Source organism: Typopeltis vanoorti, chromosome 23, assembly GCF_054136105.1.
Source record: "Typopeltis vanoorti isolate ZY-2024b chromosome 23, IOZ_Tvanoo_1.0, whole genome shotgun sequence".
NCBI classification, from domain to species: domain Eukaryota; kingdom Metazoa; phylum Arthropoda; class Arachnida; order Uropygi; family Thelyphonidae; genus Typopeltis; species Typopeltis vanoorti.
The window spans coordinates 6,558,701-6,577,497 of record NC_143571.1 but is presented as its reverse complement, the minus strand read 5'-3'; the positions used below and the strand labels follow the sequence as shown (position 1 = coordinate 6,577,497).

General features: G+C 34.6%; 1 protein-coding gene across 1 annotated transcript in view; it reads right to left on the bottom strand.

Moving 5' to 3' along the window:
* The window catches only part of LOC150093598 (tight junction protein 1-like), a 712,683-nt gene that overhangs the window by 616,667 nt on the left and 77,219 nt on the right, over nucleotides 1–18,797 (bottom strand). Inside the window, exon 2 of the mRNA XM_090413230.1 lies at nucleotides 133–337. Within this exon, the coding sequence (XP_090269356.1) occupies nucleotides 133–337 (205 nt within the window). The remainder of the gene's footprint in view (nucleotides 1–132; nucleotides 338–18,797) is intronic.

Here is an 18,797-nt window from a genome sequence, read left to right as displayed (position 1 = left end):
AGTACTCATAATGTTAGTAAGTTTGCAAAATGGTGTAAAAATGCAGGTAGCGAAAGTTCTGCTTGTACGTATTCTGCTACTAAACACAGAAATGCACCTTACCACAATCCAGAAACAGGAACAGTCACTTACCGATTGTTTGCTTTCGGAGAAATGCTCTCGAGACTTGCGATGGCTCTGTCCCTCTCGTTTTTCATCTCGCTGTACTGTCTTAAGGCGCTGATCTTCTGTTGGACAGCAACGGCGTTTTCTCGAAGGACTACGTTGCGCTCTTTCAGTGCCAGTTCAAGACCAAGTTTTAGTGCTTGGTTGGAGGATTTATCCTCTGTCAAAAATTCTAGAAGAAAGAAGGGGAAAAAATGAATAAAAACAAAGAGACATTCGCTAATGATGTTTTATTATTGGAAAAGAACATTGGGTTTTAATCATGTCTACGAACGAGTAGTCTACAAATTCATGATGACAAAAAAAAGTTTCATAATGATGGCCAAAAGCTCGGGTTATCTAAAAGATCTATAAGAAAGCAGAACAAACCTAGTGGAGGAACGGTCTAGGGATGTGTTGCCATGACAACAAAAATGTGTTTAACAAGGCCAATGATTGAGCGTGTTCTTGATCCTGAACTGCTTTGTCCAGGTTGTACTCAGGAAATATGATCACTAAGGCTCCTATTCAGTACCACGTGACAGCCTGCACAACTGAAACATCACCGCCAACGAACATAATCAGGCAGCGTCAATCGCCGGCGGGACTCTCGCAGTAACCCGAAGCAGACAATTAAATCATAGGAATCTAATTTCGAGTTCGCCCGTGCTGTTGCTACTTCCCTCAGTACAGAGCAGATTAGGCGCTAATTGGCACTTTTCCTTGCTTTTGGGATCCTAAGTGAACATCCGTACGTTGAAGTGCGCTATCTTATTAAGGATTTTTTTTTCTTTTCCTTGAACAGCACAAAACACGCCACAAATCTTTAGTAGAAGCTAGTCTTTATCACTCTCATCCCAAATAGTAATTATAAACTTAAATAACTTTGGAATAACCTGCAGGTAACTGAACAGAGGCTCACTGATAGTTAATTACGTATCATAACAAATTCTTTTCTAGTGATAAAAAAAAATAAAACTTCATGGTTATCTCAACTCTCCCCATTGTGTAATTGTAAGAAAGATGAATCATTTACGTTTTTGTACTTCTAAGAAGGATAATAAAAGCAAATTTCAAGTTATTTGAAATGAAAGTTTTATAATGAAATACAAAACAAGACTTTTTTCGATTGTTTTTCTATCCATAAACAGTATAATTACGTGAAAAGAAAATATCCCGATCTTCATTCATGATCAAGATAATATTTTATCCCAGATTTTAATTTCCGCTAACTGGAAGTCAAAAAAAAATTCAACTTCCGGTTAGCAGCAGAAGTTGACACTTTCAACTTTTAACTTCCGTTTATCTAACGGATGCTTATGGATAATCTTTCGGCTTACTATTATTGCCATTCGTTAGCTACCGGTGACATTTTGGTATGATTATGATTAAAAATGTATTTTTTTTCTCTTACCACTTTCAAAGAAAAGAAAACAAATCTGTCATAGATCTTTTGATGATTTTGATAAGAATTACGATGTACTCAGTAACTGTCCTGTTTTTCTGCCTCGTGCTGAATGATTACAAAAATGGAACACACTGTATTTTAATAATGAAGAGAGTTAAATGATGTGCAAGTGCTCTTGTGACGCAACGAATGTTGCAAAGAAAAATAAATAAATAATAAACATAAAGCTAAATATTTTGAATTGGAGTAATCCGTTATGCACATATATAACCGGTTCCCATGCAAAATATTCCTATAGCAAATCATACTGAAATATTTAAATAACCGCCATGTAAGTAGTTCTGTAAAACGAGTATGGGCGGTATAACCCTAGCACTGAAAGTATTAGAAATGCCTGTCTAGAGGCTATAGGTAGTAGCAACCCTACCACTGGAGTGTTACTCGGCAACAAGCTAGTAAACTGTCTTGGGGAAATTAGATTCCTTTCAAGTCTGAACCAAAGGAAAGCCAAGAAAAAAGATCATGACCTTCGGAAAATGTAAATGATATTGGATAAAAGAATATATAAATAATGAAACTGTAACATAAAGAAGAGGAACGTGTTGACCACTAAACCAATTAGTTTTATCTAGTAAAACTAATAGTTATTAGTTTTATTTATTAATAGATTTAACGGCCAAAACAGGAAACAGAAAATTCTAAAACAAACATACGTAAATTTAATGAAGACATCTATAATCGTAATGGAAGCGAAATGAGATTTGTAATTTATAATAATATGACAAATAATGAACTTATTATTAGAATTCCATGTGATCTCACCAGGCGTACAGGTTATAATGATAGTACTACATGAAAAACTTACTTCATTGCAACAATTTTCCTCCAAATCAATCTATTACCTGTCAAGACTCCAATATTATCAGGTCTTATATTTCTGTCTTCTAAGGCACTTTTTACTGTATCAATCCACCTATATCTTGGTCTTCCCTTGGGTCTTTTTCCTGCCAACCTTGCAGAGAACACTTGTTTTGCTAATCTTTCATCTCTCATTCTGTTTAAAGTGACCATAAGTACCACCTGAGATTAGCTCAGCTAATTTCTGGATGCTGACAATGTCAAGTTCTTTCCTAAATATCCTAGTTTTTAATATTGATATTGCCATTGATGCCATCTGTTCACGCCTCTAATCTTCCTCAGGACTGTCATATCTGCGGTCTCTAGTCTTTGGTCAAGTGTTTTACCTCTAAACTAGCTCTCAGATCCATAAGTTAAAACTGGTTTGAACACTGTCTTCTATACAGCTAATTTAGTGTTCCGACTAATTTCTCTCTTATTCCATATGAATTTATTCAGTTGACTTCCTACCATACCAGCTTTATTGATTCTGTTGTCTATTTCCATATTTAATTTACCATCTTCACTAAAAATCGTGCCTAAGTAGCTGAAATGTTTCACTTATTCCACAGGTTCTCCATTCACAAAACAGTGGAAATTTTCAACAATTCTACCTATTTTCATTGTCTTTGTCTTTTTAATGCTGACCTTCATACCATTAGAATTACATTATTTGTCATATTATTCATGATCACCTGGATGACAAATGAATTATCGATTACATAATTTCAAATTTTAGGCTGATTTAATCCTAGATTGAGCATATCGAGGTTTTGAATAATATTCTTCTATAATATTCTGAATTTTGTTATCATATAATTATGATGATAACAAAATTCAATTTAAACCGATAAAATGATTAAAAAAAAAAAATAGAAAATGCTTATCAACAAAGTTACAAAATTTTTTCGCTTCAATATTTTAGAATTAAACAGCAGTATCAATAATGCAGTGATCTTAAAAGCTACAGAAGAATCAAATCACATAGAGAAATGGGAAAATATATAACATATCCTGATAAAAGTAACAAGAGAAAGCTTAGGAATAACGAGTAGATGTAAAAGTAAAAGGGAACTACACAACTGAAACAGAGAAATGGAAATGAAATCTGGACAATAAAACAAAAAGACAAACAAAGATTAATAACAGCAGAAATGAAGTTTATGAGAAAAATTGCAAAGTATACTCTATTTGATCACAAAAGAAACGAAGAAATTATGAAAGAATTAAACCAAGAACCAGTAATATAAAAAATTAAAAAATATAAACATAAATGGATGGAACACTTTGAAAGAATGAAAACAGAAAGATTACCAAAACAAGCCTTAAAGTACAAGCCATTAGGAAAAAGAAAACCAGGACGTCCTCTTAAATGATTCAACGATGACGTCTAAGGCCGGAACAGGCCATGCTAGGCTTAAATCCTTGATACGCTTGATGATGATGATGATAAATAAAAAAAAATGTGAAAAAATAAAAAAAGATGTAGAAAGATGGGCAACCCATTTTCAGAATCGTTAGATTGATGATTATAAAGAAGTAAAAATGCACAGAATGACGTAACAGAAAATATTAAAATGTTAGAACTGCAAAATATAATGAATAAAATGAAGAACAGAAAATCAACAAGAGAAACTATAAATATGACCAGACAAAGATGTTCCTTTTTTTGTTGTTCGTTTTAGTCTGCGCACAGAAAAATGATGACTAAAACAAAACAAAAAAGAAACATGAATTTCATGAAGCTTTTCTGGAAAAGTCTGGTGTTTCGAAATAAGCTCATATGTTCGAAGATATTGGGAATTCGTCATTGTCGACATCAGATCTTTTCGTGGTGTATTAAATTATACACATTCCTCTTATACGAAAGCAAATCTCATCACCACTTTATTAAGTATATCCCTTTCAGAACACTTTACTAATTGGATAATATAACCGGGAATACATCATGATGATAAATAACAGTTTTGGATTTGAGCTACATCCATTCCCCGTCCAACTTTTTTTTTTCTTTCACCACAAATTCTCCCAAAGCATGAGAATATAACAACTTGAACATTCGCTCCCAGTGATTTGTTTCCATGGCAAAAATAGGTTCTGCTTACACCGCAAGTTGAGTGGTCAAGTGCTGGTCCCTTCCAAAAATTCTGCATTCTAGTCCAACTTATGCCACAAATTATTTTTTAGTAAATAATAATAATAATAATAATAATAATAATAATAAAGAATAAATATACAGTGCAGTTCAGTTGCATTCCGTGAGATATTTAGGATAAGATATTTTTCTTTTGATTAATATGAATACTTTTTTTTCCCTATAGGAATCCAATATTTATGAATATTATTCTTGGGAGGAGGGGCCGGGAGTCTCAAAGTACCCCTTTAATCACATAAGTCGTGTTCTGGTAAAACATTAACTTCAGAACGTTTCATTTTTGATTTTAGTTCTGAAATCAGAGAAGCCACAAAAATTTCCCGACTGTGTGGTAAAAGTTCTTCGTAGGAGAAGATTTGAATAAGGATTAACTCGGACGAGTTGAAAGGAAATAATTCCATTTTATACAAATCAAACAAGTCTGAATTTCATTTCCTCGGAAAATGGCTTAATTTAAACCATTTGTTACAAAATACAGACGTAAGTGAAATCCACACTATTAAGAAAAACTCTCGACGCCATTGCACCAATGATAGCGCAATATACGCTGACAGCCTTGGATAGCCGGTTATCTATGATGACTGAGGGTGGAAACTGGCTGCCCATTAGTCTTCAAAAGTTAATTAGGGGTAAATGGCCTCATCTACTCCCTTTGAGGAATAAAAGACGTTAGCGGACGGATAAAAGCGTAGAGGATCGCGAGTCACGCCACGAATCACAAGCGGAGATGAAGCGAGTGCCAAGTAGCGTAGGACCGATAAGCAGTAAAGGGGAGGGATCTTTCAACTACCAAAAATTAATAATAATCTACGGTACTTACAGACTTTTAAGACCCACAATGTTAACAGACTAGTTTTCGAAAACCATAATTTTAGAATAAGGTAGTTAGTCTTACGCCTAACGATATATTTTTGTGTGTAAAGTGCGTGTGTTCACCTGACCGATTTGCGGGATGAAAAACCCGAGTTTAAAGGAGGGGAGGATCATCTCACTTCTGTAACAGGATTAAGGTTCTACGCGTCCCACTGAAACCCGGGTTCTTTCCAACTAAGCCGAAACAGCATAGTTGGGATGAAAATATAAAATAAAAAGAGACACTACAAAATAAAGATTTATTGTTACAAAGACCATATATTTACATCGTACTTAAGCTCTTACAAATTGCCTACCGGTTTCGCTAGTAACTGACCAGCTTTCTCAAGGCTTGCATAGTACAAAAAAGAGGTAAATGCAAAAAAAGGTTTCAAAATACAAAGAACCGTTAGGTGACAAAGAACCGTTAGAACCGTTTCAAAATACAAAGAACCGTTAGGTGTCACCCTAGCTACCTGTTAGGTAGCTAGGGTGACACGTTCGCGTGACATAACTACTCAGCATCATGAACACGCGTTACATGCAAACGCGTAATATGATTATTTGCGTACTGTAGCTCTGTTGAACTGAGGGAGTTAATTAGATTTTTCCAGGAATCGTTCAGAATGGCCCTTGATTTCTGTTTAGGTTACTTCCCGTACGTAGTACAACTGCCGCTTCTTTAAATACTCGATGTCTGTAATCCTCGTCCACGTAGGGCATGGAGCTGTTATTCCAGTCTATAGTGTGGTTCGAAGTTGAAAAGTGATGTGCCAATCCTGAGGTGATCGTTCTGTTGTGATTAACATCGCCTATATGTTCTTTCTGTCTTATTTCCAGGCTTCTCGAAGTCTGTCCGATGTAGGAAAGACCGCACGTGCATGGAATATTATACACACCTGGATATTTATAAAATGGCACACTGTCTTTAGGGGATCTTAGGACCTGTCTTATGCTATTTGTTGGTTTAAATACAACCCTGATGTTATGTGTCTTTAACAATCTTGCAATTTTTGTTGAAGTTGAACCTATAAAGGGGATGACTGCTGTTGAGATATGCTGGGCGACTGTTCTTTCTTGTTGGTTATCTATGTATAGAAATTTGTTGATGATGTGTCTAGGATAACCATTTTGTGATAGAGTTGTAGCTATTTGAGACAGTTCTGTTTGAACTTCTTCCTCGTCAGAGATAAATTTTCTAGCTCGATTTCTTAGCATGTGGATGATGCTGTGTTTCTGTGACCTATGATGGTTAGAAGAGTAATGTAGATATCTTCCCGTGTCGGTTGGTTTTTTGTAAATCGACAGTTTGATGCTGTTTCCTTGTCTTTTTACTAGTAAGTCCAAGAAGTGTAGCTGTTCGTTATTTTCTACTTCTAGAGTAAATTTTATTTTATTGTGGAGTGCATTGATTCTGTTAACAAACAGATGTAGGCTTTCTAAGTTGTCTTTTCATATGATGAAGATGTCATCCGCATATCTCCACCATATAGAAGGTTTAGGAGTAATGCTGGTGAATATTTCATCTTCAAATTTCTCCATCTTCATCATATGGAAAGACAACTTAGAAAGCCTACATCTGTTTGTTAACAGAATCAATGCACTCCACATAAAATAAAATTTACTCTAGAAGTAGAAAATAACGAACAGCTACACTTCTTGGACTTACTAGTAAAAAGACAAGGAAACAGCATCAAACTGTCGATTTACAAAAAACCAACCGACACGGGAAGATATCTACATTACTCTTCTAACCATCATAGGTCACAGAAACACAGCATCATCCACATGCTAAGAAATCGAGCTAGAAAATTTATCTCTGACGAGGAAGAAGTTCAAACAGAACTGTCTCAAATAGCTACAACTCTATCACAAAATGGTTATCCTAGACACATCATCAACAAATTTCTATACATAGATAACCAACAAGAAAGAACAGTCGCCCAGCATATCTCAACAGCAGTCATCCCCTTTATAGGTTCAACTTCAACAAAAATTGCAAGATTGTTAAAGACACATAACATCAGGGTTGTATTTAAACCAACAAATAGCATAAGACAGGTCCTAAGATCCCCTAAAGACAGTGTGCCATTTTATAAATATCCAGGTGTGTATAATATTCCATGCACGTGCGGTCTTTCCTACATCGGACAGACTTCGAGAAGCCTGGAAATAAGACAGAAAGAACATATAGGCGATGTTAATCACAACAGAACGATCACCTCAGGATTGGCACATCACTTTTCAACTTCGAACCACACTATAGACTGGAATAACAGCTCCATGCCCTACGTGGACGAGGATTACAGACATCGAGTATTTAAAGAAGCGGCAGTTGTACTACGTACGGGAAGTAACCTAAACAGAAATCAAGGGCCATTCTGAACGATTCCTGGAAAAATCTAATTAACTCCCTCAGTTCAACAGAGCTACAGTACGCAAATAATCATATTACGCGTTTGCATGTAACGCGTGTTCATGATGCTGAGTAGTTATGTCACACGAACGTGTCACCCTAGCTACCTAACAGGTACTAACGGTCTTTGTATTTTGAAACCTTTTTTTGCATTTACCTCTTTTTTGTACTATGCAAGCCTTGAGAAAGCTGGTCAGTTACTAGCGAAACCGGTAGGCAATTTGTAAGAGTTTAAGTACGTTGTAAATATATGGTCTTTGTAACAATAAATCTTTATTTTGTAATACTTTATGACCAAAACATGTACAATTTAAAAAGAGACACTTTTTATTTTATAAATTTTCATAATATTGAGAATTATATGAAGATAATATTCGCGTAAGTTTTTTCTTCTTTTTATCAGTTATTTGAATTCCTTTCATAAAGATAAATGCAACAAACCACTTCATAACAAGTGATTTGCGGTTGCGAAGAGAATACCGTCATTCTGTTTACAGTGTCGTTTGGTTATAACGCTTACATTTTTCATTAATTATGAAGGGAAGGGACGACGACCTTGATTTGTAGCAGTGGATGAAACCTCCGCTTTTCTACAAAAGGTGGATTAGAATCCCACATTTGTGGATATTGAAAATCTTTAGGCAGCAGATGATCATAATAGTTTACTGGAAGTTTATTATTTTGCTAATTGGAGCAAATAACATGCCTGAACAGCCGCATTAAAATACTCTTGCCGTTTGGTATCCCGATCATATCTCATGACATTTAATTCTTAGCTCGCCTAACGCTAATGTGCTCATAAGTTCCCAACTTTTCGTTGGTAGGAGGTGCTGTGAAATTTAAAGCCATATTTGGTGATACAATAATCTAATAGGCTTATAACACACCGGATATTTCCCGTTACTTATGGCATTACAAATACCTGTTCTGTCGGTAATTACTGATTTTGTTGTAACGGCATACGACCAGTGAAAGGATTGGGATACGTGCAAATCATTTTATTTTATAGAGTGCTCAGTCATGCCACGAGGTAACCAAAACAGATAACGTAAAAGAGATAAACAGCGAACAGCGGTAATTACCTTATTTCTTACTCAGTGGTGGAATACGTAGAATTTGACCGTTAATACTGAATATTAAAAAACTTCGAAATTTGAGAAAGAAGTACTTATTTTCCGAAAATATTTCGTTATATTGATTTTAATTTAAATTTCCATAAAAGCAATTAAAGGCATAACAGTTAGGATTGAGATTATAGTGAATATTAATAATAATAAATGATTTTGTATTACTTATAAAATGCGTGATTTTTTTCTTCACAGACTGATAAACATACTAAATATATGAGAAGGTACCATATTTGCTTCAACACTGATAATTATACACAGTTAAAATTAGCCGCAGACAAAGCTTATAAACGGACCACATCCAGGAATAAACACGTGCCTATAATACATCAGGCGACCGTGGTAGAATACATCTAAGCCAACATCTGACGAGTGAGATATTTGCCTGACTGGTGAGCCAGTGCAAATTTTTTCAAGGCCTGCCTACGCGCTTCAAAGCCGCATTTCCTCGATGCGCCTGGTTATTGATCAGTTGTTTGTATCTGAATGGAGCATCTTTTGCTTGTACAACGGACTCATCGTGAACTAGGAATATTTTGATTTCTGCTCATTCATTTGAAGCTATTAATTAGTAGCATCCATAGCTAATCAAGCAGCCTGCTTTCCAACGTGAATAACAGGAGTGATCAACTAAAGCACGCGGACCGTGCATTCCAACAGAAGACATGTAAAATTCCATATCTGCACGTTATCACGACGCTACAGCCAGAAACTGGCGTGGCTCAACCCAGATTAAATTTGCCATAGTGAAACACACTGAATAAGAAAGCGGAAGAAAAGAAACTGCAGTATCATTAGTTGCAGATAACTAATTGAGAACGAAACCACGCTGAAAAGATAAATTAAATCTAAAGTTTAATTTAGTTTCTGGTATGATTTCGTTTACGGAACATGTTTCGCTTACGGAACATGTTTCGTTTACGATTAATGAGAAAGAGAGAGAGAGGGATGGCAGCACACACACACAGTATTCTGTTGCGTGAATGTGTGTATGACATGTTACTTCCTAGAAGAATTTCTGCATTACGATTCGTGCTGGAAAAATTCAGCGAAAAATATTATTTTTATTACCTTTCTTTACAAAAATGGAAAAAGCGAAGCAGAAAATTCTGTTTAAGAATGAATCATGCGATGTGAAGTTTTAACGTGGCGCTCCCTAACGTGAAGGCATGAAAAGTTAAACCTTAAACACCGAAACCGAAAGGGGAAAAAAATTATATACGTTTGGGTGCGCAAAGGCGTCTTGCTATTTAAATATTTTCTACAGTGCTTCTGTTTTAAGTTGTTTTTTTTTTATTAAAAAAAAAAAGTTCTTTAGTAATAGAGAGCAAAATTTTGTGCACTGAATAGACGAAAATGTTCCATCTAAATGAAACAATAGTAACGTCATGTTTTAGTATTTATGTGTAGCCATCCCTACCGGTATAGGTGGGGAATCCGCACTCCAAATAACGCGCATATTTATCAGTAACAAGACCACGATTCTGAATCATACTAATGATGTTGAATGCTAAATTGTGCACTCAAAAATCGAACCTTTTTTTATATAACAGGACTGATAACTAAAATAAATGTAATTGGGCCAAAATAGCAAAGATCACCTCTGCCAGAGGCCTCCACGTCAGTCGGCTGTTCAGAAAGGTGTTGATATCCACTGAAGTCTTTCAACAGGGTTTCTTATAATAAATAGAGGAAATTTTATTCGGAATTATCTCATTAAAAATCATTTGAAAATTATACAAAAGACATGTGCATAACCGGGAACAATAACTCAACTGATTTACAAAATGTATTAAGATAACACATATCGTACATAGAGCATAATAGTGCAGTATACGAAACAGTATTGTGATTGGCACATTTAACAAATTTTCGTCTTCGTAGCTACTGCTAATGACATTTAAAAGGTAATATGCAAACAAATAAAGTAGCAACGAGTCATTGAATTATGCCCTGATGCAAATTTGGTTTATATTAAAACTAGCAAAGATACCCAAAACATTTAGAGGTGAATGTGCAGAGGATTCAGGAAGTTGACCGAAATGTGTTCGTGGAAAAGTAGCTGAATCCCGAAGTTCTTTTGAAGACTGTAGAGGTCAGTGTATTATGTTTGTTAACCACGTGTGTTTTTCTAGCCAGCTATCTGCGGGATGAAAAATCGGAGTTTCCAGAAGGAAAACTGTGCCAACTCTGTATCAGAGAATCTCGAAGATGGCTGATCTGCACGGGTGCACGTTACAAGAGAAAGAAACATTCCTAACCAACCGTAAAATACATGTAATAAAAGATAACTTTTCGAAAGTGTTAAATCATTATTCAATAATAATATACCTTAAAAACAATAAAAATTAAATAAATATAGATCCTACAAACGTTTTTCGATTGTCGTGTAATATTTTAGTTACTCGGCATATTATTTGTGATCAAGCTATCATTAGTGATAAAAGATGATTCAAACGGAGTAGCCATGTTGCTTGCGCGAAACAGTAGGGCTCCCCGTGGCCAACAGTACATCCAACAGCTTGTAGGATGATTTGTCAGTTGGCGCTACATAATTTGTACGCTCTTGTTTTCTAAAACGAATGAGAACAGAAAGAGTGGAGTTGTGTATGGAATGTAACCCTAAAAAATTAAAACTAGATAAACGAGAAGTGTTGAGTCGTTATTAAAGATAAATCATAGTTCTGTTCATTAGCTGCTGGGGATGTTTTTATTTATTTATTTATTCTCTCCCTGACAGTATTATGATACATTTTAGAAGAGTTTGTTACTCACTTTCTCAGATAGAGGCGAGAATCAAGCAATCGAAATGTGAGAAGGGATTAATAATGTGTAACGTACATTAGATGGATTTGAATTTGGATCAAATCTTGGTCGTTCAAATTCAAATATGAACAGTCAAGATTCATTCTTCATGTTTGTTCATCCCTGAATAAACATAAAGAAAGCGAATGCTTTTTTAAGCAACTTTCGCACAACTGAATACCAACTTGTATTTCGCAAACACCAATTTGATTGAATACTTATTTATTTCTCCCGTCCATTTCCTTTCCTATCAATTTTCACTTGCAGTAGTAGGAAAATGTGTTATCACTGATATCAATTTATATTCCTGTATATAAGCAGGAAGGAATATATGAATAGATGATAATTCATCACGTGATCAACACACAGCGTTATGGGCGACGCATCTTCATTTTCATTTTATAAAGATAAATAACGGAATTCGTTAGAGTGACATAACGCCGTAAAAATCCATCTATGTCTCGATAAAAACTAAAATTTAAAATGGAAGAAACATTTTACTTCCTTTGCTTTCATCGTTATTTACTACAGAAAATGAGGTGAAAAATCAAAGTAGTACTGTAAATTGTGTGTGTGTGGGGGGGGGGATGCCCATTTTCACCTTTATCATATCACGGTATTTCTAAATCTGATAGCCCATTAAAACGAACTGTTCCTCCTTTAAGTTGTCTTTTCCTCTTTTATTTATTTGTTATTATTTTTTGTTGCTGTTCCTTGGGCTCGTTTTCTTGTCATTTTTTTTTATTTTAATTTAAGTGGTTTAAACGGAAAACCTGCAAACGAAATAATCATCCGAAATGATTGCCTGTCGCCCTAGCAAGCTTAAAATGTTAAATCGTCATTCAAATATGCAGAAGTTCGCTGCTACTTCAATTTATGCTGAAATCAATCTGCATATGTAACTCTTGAGGAGGAAATCGGAAACAAGCTTGGAAAAATGTAATGTGGTCAGAAGACTCCGATTTGCATTCAACACGTCCACAGTGCAACTGGAAGAATGACTCTTTGGTTGATAAAGACTAAGTTTGATTCTTTACAAGTGAGGAATATTTTCTAAGCCTTTCTTAAGAAAATAAAGCGAAGATGGAAGTTTTTCATCCGATAACGCAGACAGGTCAGGCGGAGATCACACACACATTTGATATAATGCATTTGTTTCACAGCATGGCCTTATGCATCGGGACAAATTTTATATAACTCGGAGAGCTACCGTCGGTAGTCGGTATCGATGACAACCTTCGGCTGATAAAACCTGGAATCAAATTCTCTCGTATCATGAGAATTAGATTTATAGTTATAAACAGAAAGTTAACCAATATCAGAGAGACAGACAGAGAGAGAGAGAGGGGGAGAGATTGCAAGATTTTTCTCTAGAGGAAGCTCTTATTTTTTAGCGCAATAATACGTAGGAACACAAGATGTTGTCAGCTTAAAATTTGTTAAAGTCGCATATTGTGGTGTTATAATAATCTTACTATGGTGTAATCTGAACTCAGGAGAACTCAGATTTACATCTTTTGCACAGTTACGTAAAAAGATGGAAGAGTTGGTTTCTCGCCTCCATTTCAATGCACGATGCTCTAATATTAGCAGAACATAATATGGGTAGCGGGAAGTGCCGTAGCCTGCTAGAATAACTTAAAATATTATTTGCAAGCAGAATTATTAAAAATTAATATTCTATTAATAAAAATTAATTCTTCTATTTAGTACGGAAACTGTGGTTGAGCTTCTAATCTACTTGCCAGAGAGCGTATTTGTTTGCACAAATGCAATGCATTATTACAATGTATGGGTTTGCACTCGTATGTGACTTCCGACGGTGACTTCTATTCAGGAGAAACTAAAACACTAAATAATTTGCATACGCACGATGTACATAGAAGTATGCAAATTATTTAACATATTTATTATTCAGCAATTGCAGCTCGGTTGGTCATGATGATACTCTTTCGGTGGAAAGATCTGAATACCACTCCCCTCTATGTCGCTAAGGTATTTATAAGAGCTTTTTCAACGTTCAATTACCCATTCTAATTGCTAAGGCACCGTGATTGCTTATTTTCTCTTTATTTATTTTCATAGTCTGTCATACCAAATATTTAGACTCCATGTTATTGAGCATAAAATATGACATAAAAATAGGAAAAGTAGGAAACATGAGGATGAATATTGCGCAATTTGGGTAGGGAAAACTAATAGCGTCTAATCGTCATTGATATATTTTACGATGAATTTTAAATACTACACAAAGAAATAAAAACACTTAAGAACTGCGAGTTCTTAACAAAAATAAAATTCAATAATAAAACAATAGGGTACTATCAAAAGAAAAGTTCCCGTCATTCTTCTCTTTAAATACATTTCCGTATCTGTCGATAGATGGCAGCACAGCATAGCATATTGTAGAAACTCACAGGCGAGTTCTGTAATACAACTTACAAAGAGAAGCACAATCATTTTACGGTTTTTTTTTTTTTTTTTCATACTGAGGTTACAGATGTTCACGAATGCGAAGCAATTCTTTTAAATAGCAGGAAAAATGAATAAATTAAATGAAATAATATATGATTATTTGAAATGTTGGAGGATGTTTCCGTAAAAATGCTAGATCTCACTTAATAATAAAAGTTATTATTAAGTGATGATTGTTCTTGTTATTCGATCAGCCAGGGAGCAACTCATCGCCTATTTCCACTTCTGATGGAATTGCTTAGGCCAACGATAGCAAACCTATGGTATGCAAGACAATATGTATATAGACATAGACAATGAAAAATATTCAAAAATCATATTCGTAAGACAACTAGCAAAGCTCAGAAGATTTCTGTTAGATCACTTGTCAGGCCAATAATCAATTATAGCTCTCAACTTTACTCATCTGCACGAGAAAGAATAATATACAATATAGATATCTAAGTTGTACTGCACTTAGCTGAGTTGGGAGGGGGGGGGGAATAACAAGTTAATGAAGTAAAAATAATAATAAAGTACAATGTTTAGGACAGATATCTGAATCGTTAATTGATGTAAATCAGACAATACATTAGTAATAATATTGACATGTTAGTAAAATCATAATTAGAAGTACAGAATACTTAATTATATTATTATCACTAATTGCTATTGTTAACCGCACTAAATTTTTCGGTGACAGTTAATATAGCAATAAGTGTATGAATAATAACTAGTTTTTTGTGGTGTACAGATGGTGAATGTACGTAACGACCTGTGTGATTAGGCTTGCGATATACACCGAGTGAAAGTCTTGATCATCTTTTTGGTAATAGTCGCTCAGTCCTTAATGTCCCGTGGTACATGAACCTAAAGTCGTTCAGTTCATGCAGTTACCACAGTATGACCATACTGGCCAGTGCAATATCAATACCTAGATTATTTAGGTTATCGCCTGATTTTTATGTCGCTAACGCAAGGACAAGCGCCTGCCTTAGATTTGGCCTAAAATTTGCACCTATACTGAATTTTTAAATATTTGACCAAGCACATGATTATTATTGACTCTCATTTAAACCTAGCTTACATACGCCCTTAAATCTAAACTAATACTAGCTGCTAGTAACCCCCCCCCCTAGCCCTAACTGAGAGTTCAAACTTGGAAATTAATTCATCTCACAGAGTAGCTCATTACTGGTGCTGTTGAGTCGCACAAATCACTGAGAACAGCAATGCCTGTGAGTCAGAATAAAAACCTCCCTACGGTGCATGTGCATAGGGACACAGTGAGAGTCTTTAAGGGCACTCCACCTCTTCTCAACTCGGGCAATGGAAGTCTGATAGCCAATTCCCTACGGTAAGGCGTGTGTGATAAGTATTTTGTATTTTGTATATGCTGTTATTAGAGTTTTTTACTAAATTTAACGAAAGTTAATTATAAAGGACGACAAGTTAAAAATTAGAATGCAGCTAACTTCCAAATGTCGGCTTTATTATTATTATTATTATTATTATTATTATTATTATTATTATTATTATTATTACTGGCGTTATTGTTGATCTTTGACATTTAATATTATGACTTAAGAGATTAGCAATTTCGATGACAATTAGTATCATTAAATTGCTATCGTTTGTGCATGAATAAAAACAAACAAAAAAAATGAAGAACAGTAAAAAAATATGAAGAGTACTTTGAGGGTGAATAAACATAAGCGAATGGGGACGAAACATCGCATTACGTGCTGTTTCGTCGGATCAGAGATTCGTTATACATATACATATTAGGTCACAGAACAACGCGTAACAGATACACTGCAATCGCCAGTTCCCCCCCCCCCCCTCCTCGCAATGAACTAGTTCGTTGTTGAGGCTGGTTGGTTCTTAGTGTAGTTTGTCGTCTTGGATTGTGGTTTAGAGAAAAGTTTCGTCCAGGTGTTCTGGTTTACCCGATTAAAAAATAAATAAATAAAGTCTCTCTCTCTCTCTCTCTCACACACACACACACACACACACACACACACACACACACACACACACACACACACACACACACACACACACACACATACCGTATAAATATAAAATGATAAGCCTTTTTATGAAACGTTTTTGTGTCACGTTTTTTTTTGTCAAGTTATTTGAAACGTTTTGAAACTCAGGGGCTACCCTGAGTGTCGAGTCTTCAAAATTCGAGTCATCAGAATTCAAGGAGAACCGGCCTACCAGTCCGGAACTCAAGGGGGGGGGGGGGAGAGAAACCCCTAGTGTATATATATATATATATATATATATATATATATATATATATATATATATAAGTAAAAAGTCTTATGCTTACTTTAATATTGTTTCCATTATAAATTGTGTAATAATAATCATATTAATAACGTTCTGGCATACCACTGAAATATTAAGATATTCAACTTTTATCTCTATAATAAGCATATTTGTTTAGAAGAGGAACGTATGGGATTGTTTTGTAAGTAAAACTTATAATCTAATTCGGAAGCCAAACTCACAAAGTGGCATTTTTCTGGGATTTTTGAAACCGACGAGAAAAAACAAAATGGATTATTCATTTCATACTGAACATTATAAGGCGAAGAACACAATCTAATCAAAGTGAATATCAAAGCCAACGTAGCCATGCGACACTATTCTTGACACACATGCACACTTAGAGGGAGATGGAGAATTGTGTTCAGAGTAATTAAACTGTTAGCGCAAAAGTATGATGATGCAAAATATCTCCTGTTCGGCAATACCAGATTTTATAGATTGTTTTTTAAAATAGCAACGACCGATCTTTTTTAAAAAACTAAATATGCGATCTCATTCTTTTTAATTAATATTTCTTTAATAAGTTCATATAAAAGAAATCTTTACGTATAGTTACGATCTGTCGCAAACTGATTACGATATTTATTTGAAAGGGAAAAAAGGACTCATCTCGAAAGTTGATGGGAGAAAAAAAATATTAAAATTTCAGATAAAGTTTTTACGCAATTAAAGAAACGCACGTCTTGTTTATATGTAACAAGCGAAGACTTTCCTTTTCTTTTTTTTTTTTCTTTTCTTTCTGTCTCTCTTTTGTTTTTTTTTGTTTTTTTTTTCCCGCGTCACCAGGAGGTAGTGCATTTGAGCAAAGATGTATTGTGAGAATAAGAAAAGCTGTTGATTAGAAACAGAAAACTTCTGGAAGACAGAGTTTCATCTCTTCCACCTTTTCTGTTTCTACAGTACAAGGGAAGAACGGATTTTATATTAGAAAGCAGAATCTTCAGATGCAGAACTTCAAGAACCACATAGGATCTCAGTGATATGTATGATTTTGCAAAAAAAAAAAAAAAAACCAGTTATCAGTAGTTATCAGTTGCTTAATTATATTGAATGAATCCCAACTGTCAAAGGAAGAATCAAGAATTTATTTACCTTAAAGGAAATAACTGTGATTTTTTGTTGTTTCTTCGTTCTTCTCAATTCCTGTGATTTTCAACCAGATGTTTGCTTGTATTTTATTTATTTATTTATACCACAAAGAACATTAATGATGTTTATTTTGTAATTACAAATTATAGTTTGAATTTATTTTTTGCTCTTACTCAACCGTTTCGGTTGTCCTTTTCCAAGAGCAATGCTTAAGCATTGCTCTTGGAAAAGATAATTAAATATAAATATAATAAAATATAAATGAACGGATGATGATAATTTTCTTTTTTTTTCTTCTTTCTGGTCTTCATCTATTTTAAACGTCGAAACGTTCACAAGATGTGTCATTAGGAAATGTTATTGATAATCTCAGACCCAAGTGTTCAACTCAATCCAAAGAAACCTTATCTGAATTCTCCGAGATGAAGTCAGAAATTACTCCAAATATATCCAAATAAATAATTTAGATAATCAAATATTATTTACAGTAATTTTATACAAACTCATTTAGTAGCTAGAGTTAAAAATAAATTTTCAATTTAAACATTTTTTTCCAATTAAAATTACAGTAAACAAAGATGGCTGTGCATCGAGCTCAAGTAAAATTAAGAAACTCGTAATGAAACCAAGAAAGAGCATCACATAAGCCATCAAACTTCTCTTCAAGAAAACGTCAAGTTCTGCATTCCGTGAGTGGACTAAGCAGAGTCGCTAAATTATATCAACCCTGGTATTGAATTCTCAATTCAAAGTTTATTAGTGGTCATCCTTTCCCTTTTCAACAAGAGAGAAAACTTTTAACAAAAGAAACCAAGCATTCTTACCTTCCGGCAACAAAGGAAAATATCCACGAACAGAAACGTTTACCACTTCCACCGGGAAATATGAAGAAATGGCAGTTCTTACATAGCGCAACGGAGACACAGATATTAAAATAATGTCTTCTCTTCTAATTGCAAAATCTATCTGAATTTCATTTAAAAAAATTATGAAGAGAATGAAACTGAATTTTTAACAGTCGTATTGGAACCTTGGCAGTTATTCACAACGAACAATAGAAAATCGGAGCATTTGGCCTTTTTCCCGAGCAGTATACAAACGCTTTAC